The following is a 19497-nucleotide window of genomic DNA, read 5'->3' on the forward strand; positions in this document are numbered from 1 at the left end:
AATAGTGCAATGGTTTTTGATAAGTACATACCAGTAGAGCTACAGTCTCGACAGAGACTTCTGGTTCAGATCTGACTTTGAATTAATTAAGTAGAGATCACATTTCTGATGAATGATGTCGTTCTTTGCAATATTATAATATTAGCTCACCTGAGCCGAAGGCTCAAGTGAGCTTTTCTGATCAAAATTTGTCCGTTGTCGTCGTAAACTTTTCACATTTTCATCTTCTTCTCAAGAACCACTGGGCCAATTTCAACCAAACTTGCTACAAAGTATCCTTGGGTAAACGGGATTCCAAGTTTGTTTAATTGAAGGGCCACGCCCTTTTCCAAGGGGAGATAATTATGAATTGGAGAAAAATTAATGGCATTTTTAAAAAATCTTCTTCTCAAGAACCACTGGGCCAGTAAAGATGAAACTCATGTGGAATCATCCTCAGGTAGTGTAGATTCAAGTTTATTCAAATCATGACCCCCGGGTCTAGTGTGGGGCCAAAATGTCCGACCAAAGTTTTACATAGAAGTATATAGGAAAAATCTTTAAACATCTTCTCAAGAACCACTGGACCAGGAAAGATGAAACTCATGTGGAATCATCCTCAGGTAGTTTAGATTTGAGTTTGATCAAATCATGACCCCCGGGGCTAGGGTGGGGCCAAAATGGCCGACCAAATTTTTACATAGAAGTATATGGGAAAAATCTTTAAACATCTTCTTCTCAAGAAGCACTGGGCCAGGAAAGATGAAACTTGTGTGGAATCATCCTCAGGTAGTGTAGATTCAAGTTTGTTCAAATCATGACCCCGGGGCTAGGGTGGGGCCAAAATGAACGACCAAAGTTTTATATAGGAGTATATAGGAAATATCTTTAAAAATCTTCTTCTCAAGAACCACTGGGCCAGGAAAGATGAAACTCATGTGGAATCATCCTCAGGTAGTGTAGATTCAAGTTTGTTCAAATCATGACCCCCGGGGCTAGGGTGGGGCCAAAATGGCCGACCAAAGTTTTACATAGGAATATATAAGAAAAATCTTTAAAAATCTTCTTCTCAAGAACCACTGGGCCAGGAAAGATGAAACTCATGTGGAATCATCCTCAGGTAGTGTAGATTCAATTTTGTTCAAATCATGACCCCCCTGGCTAGGGTGGGGCCAAAATGGCTGATCATAGATTTACATAGGAATATATTATAATAGGAAAAATCTTAAAAATTTTCTTCTCAAGAAGCACTGGGCCAGGAAAGATGAAACTTGTGTGGAATCATCCTCAGGTAGAGCACTGTGGCCCCTGGGCCTCTTGTTTATAAACGTCAAAATACATACAGTTAGATGGGAGTTTGTGGTCACCTGATTTGTAATAAAATTTTCCTGGTGTTTTTTTTCTATCATATATTTGATACTTTTGATATCATATTTTTGATACTTTGTAATACTATCATGGAAATTTAATAAAAAAAATCCCCTATCATGTTATTTTGCAATGAGTCCCCCTCCCTCCCATGTTTTTGGTGTGGTTGTATGTTTGTCAGTGTAGCTGTCTGTGTATCTGTCTCCTACAAAATCAGGTCCAGGCTTTCATTCAAAAACTTCTAGACTTGAAGGGGTGTAAACTTAACATTTTGTTATTGCTCATATTTCAAAAGGGTATCATGATTCTGATTTAAGGTCAAATCTTCAAGGTCAAGGTCACTAGGCCACAAGGTGGTTAAATAGTATTTGAGATATAACTCTCAAACTCTGGACTGGATTGGATATAAACTTAAGAATGTTTCTCTAGATGTTGTAGAAAATGATTTTCATTCAAAGTCATATCTGTAAGCTAGGCCAAGCTGAATTGGCAGTGAAACTGAAATTGGTTCAGGCCAAAACTTTAAAGTCTGGAATCTGTGTTGCATATGTCAAGGTTAGGATACCTGTGTTTTAGTAATAATTTATTGTTTTACATGTTACATACATATCAACACATTTATGGTATTTCCTTGTCAGAAATGTTGCCACTTATTGATTTCCTTATTTTTGTCAACCAACACTTGAAAAAAAAATTACTTTCAAACTTCCAAGAAATAAATTTTATGTCTGTGTTTAATATGGTTTTCAAAATGTACAAACAATAAATTCATTGAACATTCAGGGTTAGTTATATACTAAGCTAGATTCCTAGCTAGGAAATATCTAATATATCAACATTTCACAGAGTACCACCAACTGACAAAGTTCAAGGTCACACCCTATGTTAAGGTTGTATTTTAGAGCTCTGGCTTTCCTCCCTTTATTTCACTCCATTGTTCTGTGAATTTTGTACAACATTGATATAAGCTTATTTTTTTTTTTACATCAGAAGATGATAATAAGGACACATTTATTGACTATTGAATTATATGTCCTCCATTACTGGGACTGGATTTCTTAAAACATACTGTCTTAAGTCGCATGTTATAAAGAAGTTCTCAAAATTGTTGATTTGAATAATTTAATTGTAATTTACAATAGCAATTATAAGTTCTGAAAACTTATCATGCCCTCTTCCTACAAAATGACTAATCTTCCCTCACATATTGCAATGGAAAATTTGCAATCATTTATCATATAATGTAAAATTCTAGAAAGCCGGATAATAAATACAAGGTCAAAGGTGTATGCTCTCTCTGTAAAAGTTTATTATAAGTCATGTTCTTTGTTTGATTGAAGCAAAAGTCAGAGAATTAACAGCAGTATTTTTGGGATTAAGAAGATGTGATTGCTGTACTGGATGACCCTGTGATCTTCAGAACCAGTGGCATATGCTCCTTAATTGTTTTGACTGAGGACTTATGGTCTAAGGATTTATTTTTCTATAACTTTTATCATCTCATCAAAAATAATGTTGAAAGTTGAAATCCACCCAATACTTCCTGTGTTTACATGTTAAGCAATTTGTGAGCCGCGTGTGAGAGATTTCTTCCTGCAGTAAGTTTTGCCTCTGTTTTCAGATTAATGCCCAGTGAAAGCAAGGTAGTATGCTTTAATTTTTTGTAATTACCTCAATATTTCCTGAGAGGAAACTCAGTTTAGCTGTTTTCATGGTTTTTCATTTCTTCACAATGTGTTAATGAATTAGGAGAAATTTTCATGTGATCAAGGTGAGTCAGAACTCAGAAATATGAAATAAGACAATATTCATCATGATACTTTAATTGTGGTATGAAAGATTAAATAATATTTTTGAAACATTAAAGGCAAATATGTAAATAAATTTGCTGTGTTTTTTTAACTGTCAGTGTCAGAGTATGAGTCTGCTGGGTTCGATTAAACATCCAAATCAAACTAAGCTTTCATCACCCCTTCCCCTTTCAATGTACAGTAAAAAACGCTTATAATGAATATGCTTATAGCAAAGTCATTTTCATTCTATTTGGGTTGCATTTATAACAATCATGTTTTACTGTTATTGCAAGTTATACTGTAAAACTTGTTAGCTTTGGCAAGTGGTCAGTTTCCCTGACTGAAAAGTACCAATAAACCATTTTCAATGACGTTTCATCAATAAAAAAGAAATTTTAGTAAGTGTATTCAGAAAGGGGTTCATTTAAGAATCAAAGAAACTAGAAAGGAAAATATGATGCCATTATGAGGCAAATCATATTAAAAGAAGGATATTTTTAAAATAAATGAATTTTAAAAAAAAACATCTTTTAAAAAAGAAATTTATAAATGGCATATTTTTTTGTAGTATATAGTATTCTGAGATCCATCTGTAATTCACCGCAAACAAAAGCATTATGTAATTGATTCTTTTAATTAAAATCAGATAGGATCAATTAGCTAATTCTTGATTAAAACTTTTAACTCATATTTAAAGTATTTTCCCAATATTTACCTCTTATTAAACTCTTATTTACCTCAGAGAGAGTGTACTAATAAACAATTTTGAAAAATGAATTATTTAAAGTATTTTGTAAATGTTAGATGAGAGTAATTTTAGGAAAAAGATACTTTATGTTATGAATAATTGAAATGGATATGAATTATTAAGAGTTTTTGGGGACTTGGCAAACAGCATTGGGCACACACAAAAATCCCAGTACCACTTGTAACATTTACAATACCCCAATCCGAGGCAATTTTCACTTGACCCAGAATATACAACTTCAATTCATTACCCTTATGTTAAAGGAATGCAAGATGTATATAACTCTATGTTATAACAGCCAGTTGTTATAAACTAATAAAGATTAAGTTAAACATTTCCAGCTTCTAGCTCTCAGTGTGTATATATACATAAATAAACCTCGCATCTACAGCACAGGGATGGGGGAAGGATAGACAAATCAGCTGATTTCTGTCGTTAATTGTGTGAACAAATAGATGCAGGTTTGTTTATAAGATTTGTGTGTCTGGTCACTGGAAAATAACTTCCTCATTTTAAGTCATCTTTAAAGTTTGTGCCAGGTTTGTTACTATATTGTAGAGTGTAATTTCATTCTATCTAAATCTGTAGTTAAGATAAATATTGGTTCAAGAAGTCATCTATTGTGAATAATAAAATATGTTTTAATGAATTGAGGAAATAATTATGCACAAAGTTATTTAAATTGTCAACCACCATCAAAGAGTAGCAACTGAAATTATGATTTTTTTTTTCAATTTAAAGTTAATATTTTCTAGAAAAGATGCTGAAAACTTTAAAATTTTAGGAGCTATCTACTACAGAAAACCATTGGTTCTCCTTAGTATGTATTGTATATAGGTATTTTTGATGGTGGAACCCATTTTCCTAGTGAGATTAGTGATTTATTAGATGTAAACCATCACCTCTACCCACACAAAGGACACTTACCGACAATTAACAGAATTACCCCAAACTTCCTTCATTATATCGTCTACATGTCAGACATGAAAGAGGGAAATATCCCAATGTTGACCACAGACCCTTAAATTTAAAGTAGAAAGGTGTGCTTTGCTTTCTAGGGGACAGTGTTATAAACTTATTTGGTAAAGTATGATACGTTATAGTTTTTATAAGTTTAATTTGAATAATCTAAACAAAGGATGAATTATAAAGTATACTTTCTCTTTTTGTTTTAATTAAAAAGAAATTGATACAATGAGATTTATTTATCCCTCTCTTACACAGTGAATAGAAATATTTACAAAAAATATAAAGTTTACCACTCTAAAAGACAATATCACAGATTGAGATCAATATAATTTATTACCTATGCATGCCTACCCCCTTCAGTTAAGATGTATTGCTTTCGAACCTATCTCATGTGATATATACTCTGAGTCCCAACCCCAAAGTCAGGTATGCATGAAGTTGGATATTACGACATACATGGTTTCTTTCTATATCCCCATTCCCAAACCACCATTTTAGATACAGGCGGGTTGGTATTGGTATTTCTTCCAAAGGAATATGTATATCCCCCCCCCCCCCCATTAACTATTGTCTCTCATAGTACATATTTGTTACCGAGTGTTTCTTCTCCATACCCTTTTTTCCCTAGAAAGACAATATAATTGCAATATTTTATATTATCTCTTGTGTAATATATTTTCCTTATATAGATAGTGTTATGCGACCAAATCCCCCCCCCCCCCCCCCCCCCCCCCCCCCCCCCCCCCCGTTTTAAGACATCTATATTATGTATATTGCATTTGTAATTCTCCCGGCTGTCCAGAAAATACAGATTTATATATGAACATTTGAACATTGCTTTGTACCTAGTCTGCCCTAAAACACATTTTTTCCATTTTATATCTGGTTGTAAAATGATCTTGTTCCCTGTATACAGTTGTACTACCCCTGTAAGACACGCCTTCCACCTTTTAATTCCCCAATAACACATACAGCTTAACCTTTGTTTTTCTCTCTATACTTCCCTGATCACTTGATTTCGACCACACACTTCTGAGGATTTCCTCCTGTGAGATAAATTGTGAAATATAATTGAGGATTAGTGAACAGAGCAGATTACATACACTAGTAAGTTAATTTTATGTACCACAAGTTATACGGTAACTGTTCAGGCCTTAAGGGGGAAGTGGTAAATTAATTGGTCAGTGGTCGTAATGTATCACTGTCATCTTTTTTTAATTGGACTTCTACAACTTGTTGATTTTGACAGAAATACACATTCCTTATTTCTATAAATATTAAATGATAAATTTTTAATTTTTTTTTTAATAATAAGGAAATTTGGCTGGCTACTTTTCAGTACTTGCATGGATAACCTTTATATCTATTATTTAGCTCACCTGACCCAAAGGCTCATGTGAGCTTTTGTGATCAAAGTATGCCCATTGTTTATTGTTGGCATCATCTGATCAAAGTATGCCCATTGTTTATTATTGCATCATTGTTGTTGTAAACTTTCCATATTTTCTTAAACTTCAGAACCACTGGACCAATTTCAATGTAACTTAAATGGCACAAAGTATCCTGGAGAAGAGGAGATTCAAGTTTGTTCAAATAAGGGTCCTCACCCTCTTTTAAGGAGAGACAATTTAGGGATAGCGAAAATTGGATGAGGTCATTTAAAAATCTTTTCTCAAGAACCACTACCTGTCCAGAAAAGATTAAATTTGACCTATAAAAGCTTCCTGACAAGGTATAGATTCAAGTTTTTATAAACATATGACCCCTAGGGGAAAGATATGGTAACAATTTGCTTATCAAAGTTTTACATTAGAACACTTAAACATACTTTAATTAGAAATCTAGAATAGCAAAGCCCTGATTAGTCATTTTGATTTGGAAGCATCTTCTGATTGTGTAGATTCAGGTTCCTTCAAATTCTAAGCTTTGCAGGTAGGGTGGGGTCATTATGGGTTAAGTTTTAAATAGGGGTGCAGAAAAAATCTCTGATTTGTTTTTCTCAATAACTGCAAACATTTTACTAATCAAATATATTCTTGTAAAACATCACTCTGGTAGTGTAGATTTAGCTGCAGATCTGTAGCGTTATGGTTTTATATATTTGTCTTTGACCATAACACTACAGATCCCGTAGGAAAAGTGAAAATTGGACTTTCCAGATCGTTCAATCAACTACCTTTCAACCCCAGAACACATTATTTAATTAATCTTGATGTATCTCCCAACCCTTTATAGTCGTCTCTACAAGTGATAAACTCGCTTGATTAAAATTATTTGTTAGATTACTGAAAATTCATATCCAGCGAGTTTATTGCCTTTAGAGACAACGATAAATTGTTGGGAGGTGGATAAACTATACATATTGGCTACAGAATGTGTCTAGAATTAGAGCGTGAAAGGTAATTGATTGACAAAAGCTAGGAATCAAAGTTTTATATGACATTGCACCTTTTTTTAAACATGCGTTATGGTCAAAGACAAATATATAAAACCATAACGCTACAGATCTGCAGCTAGTGTAGATTCAGATTTGTTCATTTGGGGTAGTGTGGGGCCACATTGGGTGTCTAAAGTAATTCAAAGGAATGAAGAGGAAAAAACTTCAAAATCATCTTCTCAAGAACACCAAAGTTATGTTTATTTTTATATCATAACTTCATATTTCAACTTAATTTGGCACAGAGTATCCTTGAATGAAGGAGTTTCAAGTATGTCAAATGAAGGGCCACATCCTCATTTGTCATTTTGATATGAAAGTAAAATCCTCAGGTAGTTTAAATTCAAGTTTGGTCACATTATGAATCCTAAGGGGTGGGGGTAGGACAGCAATGGGTGATCAAAGTTTTAGATTGCCAAAAAAGTTTTTTAGAAATATCTTTTAAAAATTTTCATAGCAGAAAATCCATGAATCAGTCATTTTTTATGGAAGTTTCCTCATGCAGCATAGATTAAAATTTGTTCACATCAGGATCTCCATGGAGATGATGGACTATAGTGGGTGATGAAACTGATACAATAACAGTAATTCATAAAAAATCTTTACAAATATTCTTCTCACAACAGCTAGATTATTATAAGTCATACAGTAAAACTCTTTTAGTAAGATCACGGGTATTGCCAATTCACGGATATAGTGATGTTATCTTGGATGACTAGCTTTATATATTTAGCTCATTCCATATACAGATATAACGAATTATGGATATAACGAAGTGATTCCACAGGTCCAAGCTACTTTGTTATAACCAAGTTATACTGTATTTACTGGTATTTGTAAGCATCCTCAGGTTGTTTATAGATTCAAGTTTGTTCAAATTATTGTACTTTGGGTTGGATGGGTCAACACTATATGATTAAAGTCTTCCTTGTGAATAGACTGGGGGAAATGATGATACTCAGGTGAGCATTTTGGCCCATGGGCCTCTTGATTTATGGATTATATCACATCTTAGGATCATGCATCTTCTAACATCTTTCTCTGATGTCAAATCTCACTTTAAACTGTAACAAAGAAAAACTTAAAACTTCTCCCGACTTCCTGGTTTGTTTTTTAGAAATGTACAAGTTTAATATAGATATATATTTGATGTTCATCGTCAGTAGAGGGTAAGATCATTGTCCCGTGGCCAATACTCTTTTTCATTGATAGACACCCCCCTCCCTGTCCCCAACCCCCAGTTTAGTCTTGTGGCTTGTATATATGCCTTGTATGATTGTTTATGCACAGCTCACATATGCCTGCTTATTTGCAGCTGTAAAAGTTGAATTGATGCATACATGATTAACATCTTGAAATGGTCATGCAGTTTACTTAAAGTGTAAAAATATTTTGGGGATTCAGTATATAGTTCTTGATAATCTTTATGAAGAGGGATTGGTTCGTAAAAGGGTTTATTTTTGTACTTTAGTTTTTTTCTTAAGTTTAAGATTGTCCAACATGTAGGATCTGTGGATATTTGTCCTAATAGTAAAGCAGATGTACATGGGAATGGGGAGAGTGTGGTTATTTTATACATGTAGTCCATCACCACTGACAGATACAGTAATGAAGTGGTATACAAGGTGTTATTTTAGGAAAGTCATATGATAGATGCATGTTTGTATACATAGAATTAAATACCACATTAGTGTTATACCTAAATTGTTTTTGTTTGTTGGATATTGAAAATATATACATGTATAAGGTTTGTCTCTATTTGAGATTTGTTCATAGAATATGCTTTAATTTTTTTATTCTAATTGTCCTCTTCAGTTGCAGTAGATAGTGGAAATAGTGTGAGGCAATGTGTAACAGTAGATAGAGGTCTATAAATACTATAAGTTATATTTCTTCACATTCTCACTAAACAATGAAGTGCTGTGTTATTGTTAGGATCAGCAGAGACAAGAGTTTGAGGAGACTCTTCAGAATGCATTAGTGTGTCACTATAAATTACATTTCCTTTGCTTTATTAACTTGAAATTGAAAAACAAAAAATATTTTACTGTATCCTGACTTGTTTACTTCACCTCATGAAAGGACTGATTAAGGTGTGAACAGAAACTGTATCCATGTAGGTGGTTAAAAATTTCAAAGAAGAAGGTATAGTTTTAGCTTTATTGTGCCCTAAAAATGTAATGACATCAAAAAGTTTTGAAACTGGCTTAAATATTTAGTTAAATAAATGACTTTGATAAATCAGGAAAGAATATGGCATGAAGGTTTACCATTCTGCAAACAGAAAAAGCCTCAAAATGGCACATTTAGGGTGATTTTCCATAAAAAACATGTCCACAGCCGTCGCCCACGTTAATTTTTTGATATTTTGTGCAAAATTCAATAGCAAAAATATCTCAAGAATTTATGAAAGAAAATTCCATTGAAAATTGGTGTCTTCTGCAACTTTTTAAGAAAATACGGGAAAATGCACATGTTTATGACGTCATAATTAGCATTTAAAAGCACATGTGAGAAAAATGACTTGTTTGCTTTTTCTGCATTGAATTTCAATTATTTAAAAAGTATCAACTTTTACACCAGTTTCATTTTTTAGAAAATCACAGGGCAAAATTTGTATGGAAACCATACCTTCTTCTTTATGATAGGTCAGGGATTGAAAATGACAGAGAAAGGCAAAACAAAAAGTATATCTCGCCTGATAAGAAAAATAAGAATTATTCTTTTTACAAAAATGTATTTTGTTCTATGTTTATTGTACAAAGAACGAGGTATATGGTTCCAATACAAATATTGTCGTGTATTTTTCTAAAGTTTAGAAGTGATGTAAGAAATTAAAATTCATCCTTTAAGTGTTTCTGAATTACTGTGAGATCACAAATAGTGGGGGGGGGGGTAATTTTCATTGTTTTCAGGGTATGGAGAGACCTGGGAATTCATGACCACCACAAAATGTAAAATTTTATATGCATTACTTTTAAACACTTTCCAACCTCGAAATCAATTCCCCACAAACCTTTATTTTTTCCTCAAACCTAAAACTGACCCCACGAAAATATGTGATTTTACTATATTGAAATTCCATGCACAAAACATAAATAAACAGAAGTATAATATCAATTATGTCAGCATAAAGAGATTGTACATTTTTTGTAATCAGTATTATAAAAATTATTTAAAAACTGGTCTAAATGCATAGTTTTGATGCTGAAAGTTCCAAAATACTTGCTACTTATCAGATACTTTTGAATTGTGAATATCAGGGAAATTATTTTATGTTAGAACTTCAATAAAGAAAAAAAAAAATTCTGCATGAAGATGTAACCTGAGAAGGAGTTGTTGCCCTTGTCAATATTTTTTAAAGATTGAATAATTAAAGAAAATGCACATTTTAAAAATTCTTTTACTTAACAATATTTATCATTACACCTGTTGAAAGCTATTTTTCAAAAGGCATTGTTGTGTTGCGCATGAATTTAATAATAGTTTTTGCAAAATCCTATGACATTATAGGAGGATGGAAATACCTTATGTCATTATGAAATTATTTTTAGGTCCAAAAATTAAATCTATATCTATTAATTCTTATCAGATTGTGGTGATGGCTTCATAAAACTGAAATTATTTGCATTTAGTCTGAGTTTCTGGAAATGTTTAATAATCAGGTAGTTAGCTATAGGTCCAGTACGTAATTATATGAAAAAAGCTGAGTTTGCATATTACTGCACGTACTAATATGTACAGTGTTCAGTTTAAGTTCTACCTATCTTTTATTATTCTTTGTGAACAGACTTTTTCTATACCTTTTTTGGCAGACCATTCATCTAAAGAAGGTGGTCATTAAGACCATTCTGTACAAAACTCTCTGATAAGGTTACCACTATTGTAATTCAAACATTGGGCTGTACATTCAAAGATCCAAAATACTTGAAGGTCATCAACAGGAAATATACTGGCGTCTGGGCAATATTAAACTATTCATAAATCTGATTCAATTTTCCCATGCTTCTTAAGCTGGTGTAGTTTTATTTTATACACTGGAAGTGCAAATTTGATTTGAAGTATTAATCTTGCCATCAATCTTATGAGCATTTCCTTTGTTATATTTTTAGCTTCTAAGGCACCCACCTTAAAATGGCAAGGACAAAGCGACATGCATTAAGTCAGTGACTGAAACTTTTCTGATTGGTTCCTGTCTTTTGAAATTTAGGAAAAACTGAAAAAAACATAATTGATTTCTCTAATGTAAAATTTAGTGCTATGGAATCTCAGGTGCAGCTTTTCTCTACCTAAGTTTAAGTGCTGACCAGTAAAAATGTCTCGTCAGAAATTTCTAGCTATAAAATCTTCAATTCCTGTCTTGTTTATTCCAGCACAATATGATGAGGACCTCTATGAGGTGACAACTGCTGAGGACCCTGTACTTCTTGCTGCGGAACCTTTACCTCTCGCTGCAGACCCAGCTTATTCCTCATCCTCAAATTCAACTGAAGAATCAGCAACAACTAGTGACAGTGTAACAACTGAGGAAGAATCAGTTTTTGTTAAAATGCCACTTTTGCCAGTGGTGTTACAACTGAAAAGGAAAAACTGAAAAAAACAACTATTTCTCTAATGTAAAATTTAGTGCTAAGAAACAACAACTAGTGTCAGCTTTTACAACAACTGAAGAAGAAACAAAAAATAGTGCCAGTAGTACAACAACTGAATAAGAATCAACAACCTCTCTTGTTTATTCCAGCACAACAATGAGGAAGAGGAAACAACAACTAGTGCCAGTAGTACAACAACTGAAGAAGAAACAACAACAACTAGTGTCAGTAGTACAACAACTGAAGAAGAATCAACAACAACTAGTGTCAGTAGTACAACAACTGAAGAAGAAACAACAACTAGTGTCAGTAGTACAACAACTGAAGAAGAAACAACAACAACTAGTGTCAGTAGTACAACAACTGAAGAAGAAACATCAACAACTAGTGTCAGTAGTACAACAATTGAAGAAGAAACAACAACAACTAGTGTCAGTAGTACAACAACTGAAGAAGAAACAACAACAACTAGTGCCAGTAGTGTAACAACTGAGGAAGAAACAACAACAGCTAGTGTCAGTAGTACAACTGAAGAAGAAACAACAACAACTAGTGCCAGTAGTGTAACTGAGCAAGAATCAACAACAACTACCAGTAGTACAACAACTGAAGAAGAAACAACAACAATAAGTGTCAGTAGTACAACAACTGAAGAAGAAACAACAACAATTAGTGTCAGTAGTACAACAACTGAAGAAGAAACAACAACAACTAGTGACAGTGTAACAACTGAGGAAGAAACAACAACAACTAGTGTCAGTAGTACAACAACTGAAGAAGAAACAGCAACAACAACAAGTCCCAGTAGTATAACAACTGAGGAAGAATCAACAACAACAACTACCAGTAGTACAACAACTGAGGAAGAAATAACAACAACTAGCTTCAGTGGTTCAACAACTGAGGAAGGAACAACTAGTGTCAGTAGTGTAACAACTGAGCAAGACTCAACAACTAGTGCTAGTAGTACAACAAATGAGCAAGACTCAACAACTAGTGTCAGTAGTGCAACAACTAGTGCCTATAGTATCACAACTGAGGAAGCATCAACAACAACTAGTGTCATTAGTGTAACATCTGAGGAAGAAACAACTTCTGTGAGTGAAATTACATCTGCACAAACATCAACTAGTAGTGATGAAACAACAATTGCTAATGAAGCAACAACCACAGAGGTTTCAACTAGTGTCACAACTGGAGCTGAGATATTAACAACAACTGTGAATGAATTAACTACTAATAGTGAATTAACAACTGTTAATGAAGCAACAACTACAACTGAAATCACAACTGGAGAAACAACCACTGCTAATGAAATCACAACAGCTACTACATCTCCTGACACAACAAGTACTGAAAGTGAAACAACAACTGATAGTGAAATGACAACTGAGTCGGTAAGTACAAGTATGTCAACCTCATCAGCAACCACTGAAAGCAGTACAACTGCAGAAACAACAAGTACTCCCACCAGTGAAACAACTACAACAAGCCTAAATATTGGCATGTCCACAATGGAAGACACAACTTCTTCTGTTCAATCTACAGTTACTGAAGACATTACCTTAAATGTTACTAGTACAATAACAACTGCTGAAAGTGTGACTACGTCTGAAATCCAAAGTACATCCACAGCTAGTAGTTCCTCTAGTATGGCCTCCACAGTTGATGAAACTACAACCACTGTCCAAACCACCACTGAAAATCCAGTGACAACTTCTGGTAGTACGCCTACCACAACTGGTGATCAGACAACTTCTACACAAAGTGTAAGTACAACTGCTGAATCTGGAACAACATCAGTAAGTCAGGGCACAACTGAAACACAGTCGACACTTTCTGAGGTTCAGTCTACTACTGAATCTTTAGATAGTACCACAAGTGAAATTCAGACTACATCTGAAAGTCAAATAACAACAGAAACAACAGGGACTCAAACCAGCACAAGTGACAATGTGAGCACAGAGAGTGTTAGCACATCCACTGAATCTGTGACAACAGCTGGCTTTGAAAGCACGACATTAACAGAAGGAAATGATTCCACGCTAACAACTTCCACGTTCACAACCCAATCAAGTACAGAACTACTCACATCTGATGAATCTCAGACAGAAGGAAGTTCTACTCTCCCATCCACATTCTCAACTGAATTATCAATGACCTCAAGTGAAGGTCAAACCACAGCTTCTACAACTGGATCAGACTCAACTACTATGGAATTATCAACTTCTTCTTCTACTGTTCAAACAGAGACATCTAGTGAATCAACTAGTGAATCAACATTTAACCCAACTTCACAAACAACAACCACTGAAACAACAGAACTTGAGACTACTGTAGTATCAACAACTACAATGACTCCAGTTACAAGTTCAGGACTGCCATCTGAAGTTTCTTCAGAATCAACAGCTTTAACTTCAACTGAAAGCTCAACCAGCTCATCAGTATCAACATCAGTGGATGAATTTACTGGATCAACATCAACTGTTATTACAACTGTAGGAGAATCCTCCACAACCACTGAGGCAACTCAATCTACTACATTATCTGGATCAACATCAGAGTCATTTGAATCAACAACAGAGCCCTCTGGCTCAACAATACAGACAACTGAAACAACAACACCAATGTCTGAGTCAACAACCCAGATTGCTCCGACTTCTGAATCAACAGGGCCATCAACTGAAACAGAGATCTCCACTGTCTCAACATCACAATCAACAACTCCAGTTTCTGAATCAACAACACAGCCATTTACAACAACTACTCAAGCTGTAGGGACTTCTGAATCAACTCTACCATCAACTGCAACAGAGACCACTGTTTTAACTTTTACTTCGGAAGAGGCTACTGGGACTACAACAACTACTGGGACTACAACAACAGAAATCTTTCCAGGACTAACAGCCAACCCTACCGTCTCTACAGAACCAACGACACCACAAATAAACACTACAACTCCTGTAGAATCAACGACAGTATTATCAACTTCTACAGAATCGACCACAGAGGTAACCTCTGGTGTTACAGAAACCACAGAGTCTCCAACTCCAACACAGACTGTATCAGTGTCAACTCCAGAGGTTACAACCGTGGAATCAACGACAGTTACGTCAACTTTTGTCCCAACACAGACTTCCTTTGTCAGCTCCTCAACAACAGTCATTTTATCGTCAGACACATGTAAGTGATTACTGTTATATCGTTTTATATATTTTAACTTTGGAGACAGAGATTTTGTAGTTTTTGTCAGAACACTTTTTAACACATACATTTTCTTTTTGAGATTTTGAAAATTGTTTTTCTTTCTCTGTGAGCAGTAAATTGTAATGTTTTATTTTCAGTGCCTGTGAGTTCTCTGGTGGCTATTGTAGTCCCCTCCCTCCTCTTGTTTTTTATAATTCTGGCTGTTCTCTTATCAGGATTTTTCATCCTCAAGTAAGTTTACAACACATCAAACTAGGTTTACAACAAATCAAGTACAATATTTCTTATTATCATTAGACCTCAAAGGATTACAGATGAGGCTTACTATATTGACAATTAAGAGAAACTTGCTTAATTAATGTATGACATGCTTTGACATTGATACTGAATGTTCTGCCCATATTTTAATGTTATTTTCATCTTGTATGTTGATAAATACCTTCGGATCCACTTTCTCTTTGAGAGGCGGTATGAGGTTTCTTTTTAATTATAATAATATCTAAAAAGAGTGTAACTACATATATTTAATGTAAGAAGAAGCCATTGATCAAATCAGGAGATGATTCTGATTTTAGGAAACGAAATCGGCAGAAAATTTCAGATGAAGAGATAGCAGGCAATGATGTCATCATTACTGATATGATGCCATTGACACCTATACCTAACGGAACCAATGGTGTCGTAAAAAAAGGTAACAATAGTTAATGATACCTGTTGTATAAATTGAAGCACAATATCAAATCTGGGGTTTCTGTGTAAAAATGAATCAGCAACATGTTTATGTAAGTATTAAAGCTAGTTTAATATCGACAGGTTCTCCAAAGGCTGCTAGGTTTCATTGAATAATCTTTTTTTCTGCGCCTAGATTTTGATGAGTCTCTTCCCTATAAGTATGATGAGGACGGGGACTTGGTTTATGATGGGCCACCTCAAGGTTACTCTATTCCGGTCAAGGACATTCAAGGTCATGTCATCAAGCTCCAGGAAGAGAATCAGTTTGCTAATGACTACCAGGTCTGTACTCATAAAATTTTATAGCTGGGTTATAATACACATTTGTAACTTTTGTTATATTTCATGTTTTCTTTGATTTTTAAATGAACATAAAAGATAGAGAGTAGAGTTACTTTCAAATTACAGTGTACCTGTACGTAAAATAATATTTAAGAACTGATAAGTTGTAAAATAGAAGTCTGTCTGTTTGTCTATAGCTTATATTTTGACAAAGTTTTATGGAATACTCCCATAATTAAATACAAAAAGTGATGATAAGTTTTGTTTTATTTAGGACTTGCCAGATGGAATGTTTCTACCCACAAAAGATAGCAAACTGGAGGAAAACATGCCCAAAAATAGATACACAAACATGCTGGCATGTGAGTAGTCTTTCATTGCTTGTTAATCTGTCTTCTAATTTGGTATTTGTGAAGAAAACATATATTTTACCGGCTCCATGTGCGCTTGGTAAAACTCAATTTGCAACCATTAAATCAGAATTAATGGCTGCAAGTACAAAATAAGAAAATACTTACTGCCTAGTTTATAATGTTTCAAAAATTGTTCTTCCACATCATGAATCTAAGTCATCTGATCGACAACTTTTCCTTTGTAGACGATCACTCGCGGGTTAAATTACGAGGTTTACCTGCAGGACACACCGATTATATCAACGCTAATTATATAGATGTAAGTACATTATTAACTAGAGTGAAAATGTGATGAATGCCTATCAATCATATTTAAAGTGTTTAGGTTTCTGTCATCTGTCTGTGAATAAAAAAAAACTATTCTTACTGTTTTGGTTTGAATAAAATGCATAATTCTGTTCTTAATGAACGATTTTTTAAGTAAATATGCAACTTTTTTCTACAAGTTCAAACCCAGTAGAGTTAACAATCTCATCAAAGACCTCAGATTTAATATATGTCTATTTCTAACTACAGGGTTTTAAGAAAAAGAAGGCATATATTGCAACACAAGGTATGTATGTTCCATGTAATGCTGTTACAATGAGAAACAATTTTGTTTAGCTGTAAGGTGTCTGGCATCAATTTGTCTTTTAACAATTTTTCAAAAAAATTATTCCTCCTACATTTTTTTTTGGCAATTTTGATAAGATTTGGTACAAAAGTAGACCTGGTGCAGATAACAATGTACAACCTAAATGCTATATTCATCAGAGGAGTTTTGTTTCCTTCTGCGTGTAATTTAGTGAATATTAAATTATCAGGTCCTTTGAAGACTACTACAGCAGATTTCTCTCTCTCTCTCTCTCTCTCTCTCTCTCTCTCTCTCTCTCTCTCTTTTTGGAGTATGGTCTGGCAAGAAGATGTCAAAAAAATTGTCATGGTAACAAACCTCAAAGAAAAGAATAGGGTAAGTACCGGTATAAAACCTAACAATTTACATAAAACTCATTTATGTACATGAAATTGGAATGTAATTAAATATATTCAGATAGAAAGCAATTTTCAGTATTATAAAAGATATGAACTCATTCATATCCTTTCGATAATTCATAAGTTTTTATTGAAATAAAATGACTTCATTAAGAGCATATATTTTGACATGTCTTAATGTTTTGTCTAACTGATCCTCCCTGTCTGTTTTGTTTATAGCTTAAATGTCACCAGTACTGGCCACAAGAAAAGAAAGCCATGAACTGCTACGACAAGTTGAGGGTCGTCACAGATTCTGAAAATGTGTTCCCTGTATTTGTAGTCAGGAAAATCAAGCTCACTGATATAAAGGTAAGGCCCTATACAAGGAAAATTTATAGATAAAAAGGTTAGAATCTGCAGCTGATATGAATAAAGTAGTATTGAAGAAAAGATATGGTTTAAATGTGTAGAGTTTGGATGTTTTTATGTACATACTATTATGTATTTATATTAAATATAACCTTAAACTTCCCTTTAGTTGTCTAAGACATTGTGATTGCTAACCATAAGGGCTTATGGACCTCTTGTAATTTATATATTGAAATGTAAAAGAAGTCTGTTGATTTAGTAACACGTGGACTGTTTACATTCACAACACTTCCTTCTGGTTATATCAACAGATGCTTGATCTGTGTTATTGTTTCTCAGCAGAGTTTCCTGCTATAAGCTATTTGTATTACAAGGAAGACTATTTTTATTTTCTCATTGATAAGTTTACATACTGTTTTTATGTTTTGGAACTACAAAACCTCTGTCATGAACATAATTTATTGAAAAAAATTCAGTAACTTTTCTGAATTAAAATTAGTGAAATAGAACAGAAAAATATTATTTCCTTAAGACATTAAAGACTTAGTTACTCTATATAATTTGAATATTTATGAGTTGGTTACATGTACTCTAAAAATACAATACTAGTACCTTTTAGTTGAATTGTATAGATATACTGATTTTTCTTCTATAAACCAAATTTAAAAAATGATATAAACATTTGGTGTATATATTTGTAATTTAAATTAACCACAATACCTGATAGCCTTGACCTTTTAATATCTGATGGCCTTGACTTTACACACTAATATTCACCTTTTGATTTTTTCAGACTGATGAGAGTAGGGTAGTGACTCAGTACCACTTTACGGCGTGGCCGGACTATTTTTATATTTTATTCTATTTTTTCAGACTGATGAGAGTAGGGTAGTGACTCAGTTCCACTTTACCGCGTGGCCGGATCACGGCGTTCCCGATGCCTTCCAGCTTCTACAGTTTTTCCGTAAGGTCACGGGAAACAGCACGGAGTATGAACCTCGACCCACTGTGGTTCACTGCAGGTCAGCTAAAAATTAATGGAATTGTGTAATGCTAGAAGAACAACTTTGATAAATATGTAAATTCAGGTTGACTATTGTAGTAACAAAGAATTATATTCCATCAAATGATATAGTGTTGAATACTGGACAAAGTATTGGACAATGTATTCCAATGATAGACATTGAGGTTAAGCTTTTTTGGTACTGTAGATCACTAAATTTTCACAACACCTTATTTTAGAGAGACAGACATTGACTCTTTGTTAGCGAGACAAATTGTTGTTATTTCTTCATTTAATCGTATACGCAAGAATGAAATTTTTCGCAAGCTCATTGTCTCACATAATTGCGCTTAAATAAAGTTCTCACGAATGAAAAGTGATTTACAGTATTTTGCAAATCTCATCTCAAAAAATCATCTCAAACTTTGAGATGTAAATGGAGGAACATGTGACATTTAGTTTCTGTTTAAATCACTGATGTTTGTTACAGTGCGGGGGTAGGAAGAACGGGTACGTATATAGGACTTGACGCCTTGTGGAAACAGGGACGTAAAACTGGCTCTATTGATATCCTCCGCTTCGCCAAAACGATGAGGAAAAACAGGACAAAGATGATCCAGACTCTGGTAGGTTGTCAGTTGGAGTCGACGT

General features: G+C 34.0%; 1 protein-coding gene across 1 annotated transcript in view; it reads left to right on the forward strand.

Moving 5' to 3' along the window:
- LOC134232896 (mucin-2-like) overlaps positions 1 to 19497 on the forward strand; it is a 38688-nt gene that overhangs the window by 13799 nt on the left and 5392 nt on the right. The window contains exons 6-18 of the mRNA XM_062714891.1: positions 11668 to 11831; positions 12036 to 15069; positions 15231 to 15324; positions 15669 to 15784; positions 15959 to 16107; positions 16382 to 16469; positions 16706 to 16779; positions 17037 to 17073; positions 17324 to 17348; positions 17397 to 17469; positions 17712 to 17843; positions 18717 to 18865; positions 19337 to 19472. Of these exons, the coding sequence (XP_062570875.1) occupies positions 11668 to 11831; positions 12036 to 15069; positions 15231 to 15324; positions 15669 to 15784; positions 15959 to 16107; positions 16382 to 16469; positions 16706 to 16779; positions 17037 to 17073; positions 17324 to 17348; positions 17397 to 17469; positions 17712 to 17843; positions 18717 to 18865; positions 19337 to 19472 (4271 nt within the window). The remainder of the gene's footprint in view (positions 1 to 11667; positions 11832 to 12035; positions 15070 to 15230; positions 15325 to 15668; positions 15785 to 15958; positions 16108 to 16381; positions 16470 to 16705; positions 16780 to 17036; positions 17074 to 17323; positions 17349 to 17396; positions 17470 to 17711; positions 17844 to 18716; positions 18866 to 19336; positions 19473 to 19497) is intronic.

The sequence above is a fragment of the Saccostrea cucullata genome, unplaced genomic scaffold (genome assembly GCF_032062105.1).
Source record: "Saccostrea cucullata isolate Sc308-1 unplaced genomic scaffold, CSIRO_AGI_Scuc_v1 ctg52, whole genome shotgun sequence".
Taxonomy (NCBI): domain Eukaryota; kingdom Metazoa; phylum Mollusca; class Bivalvia; order Ostreida; family Ostreidae; genus Saccostrea; species Saccostrea cuccullata.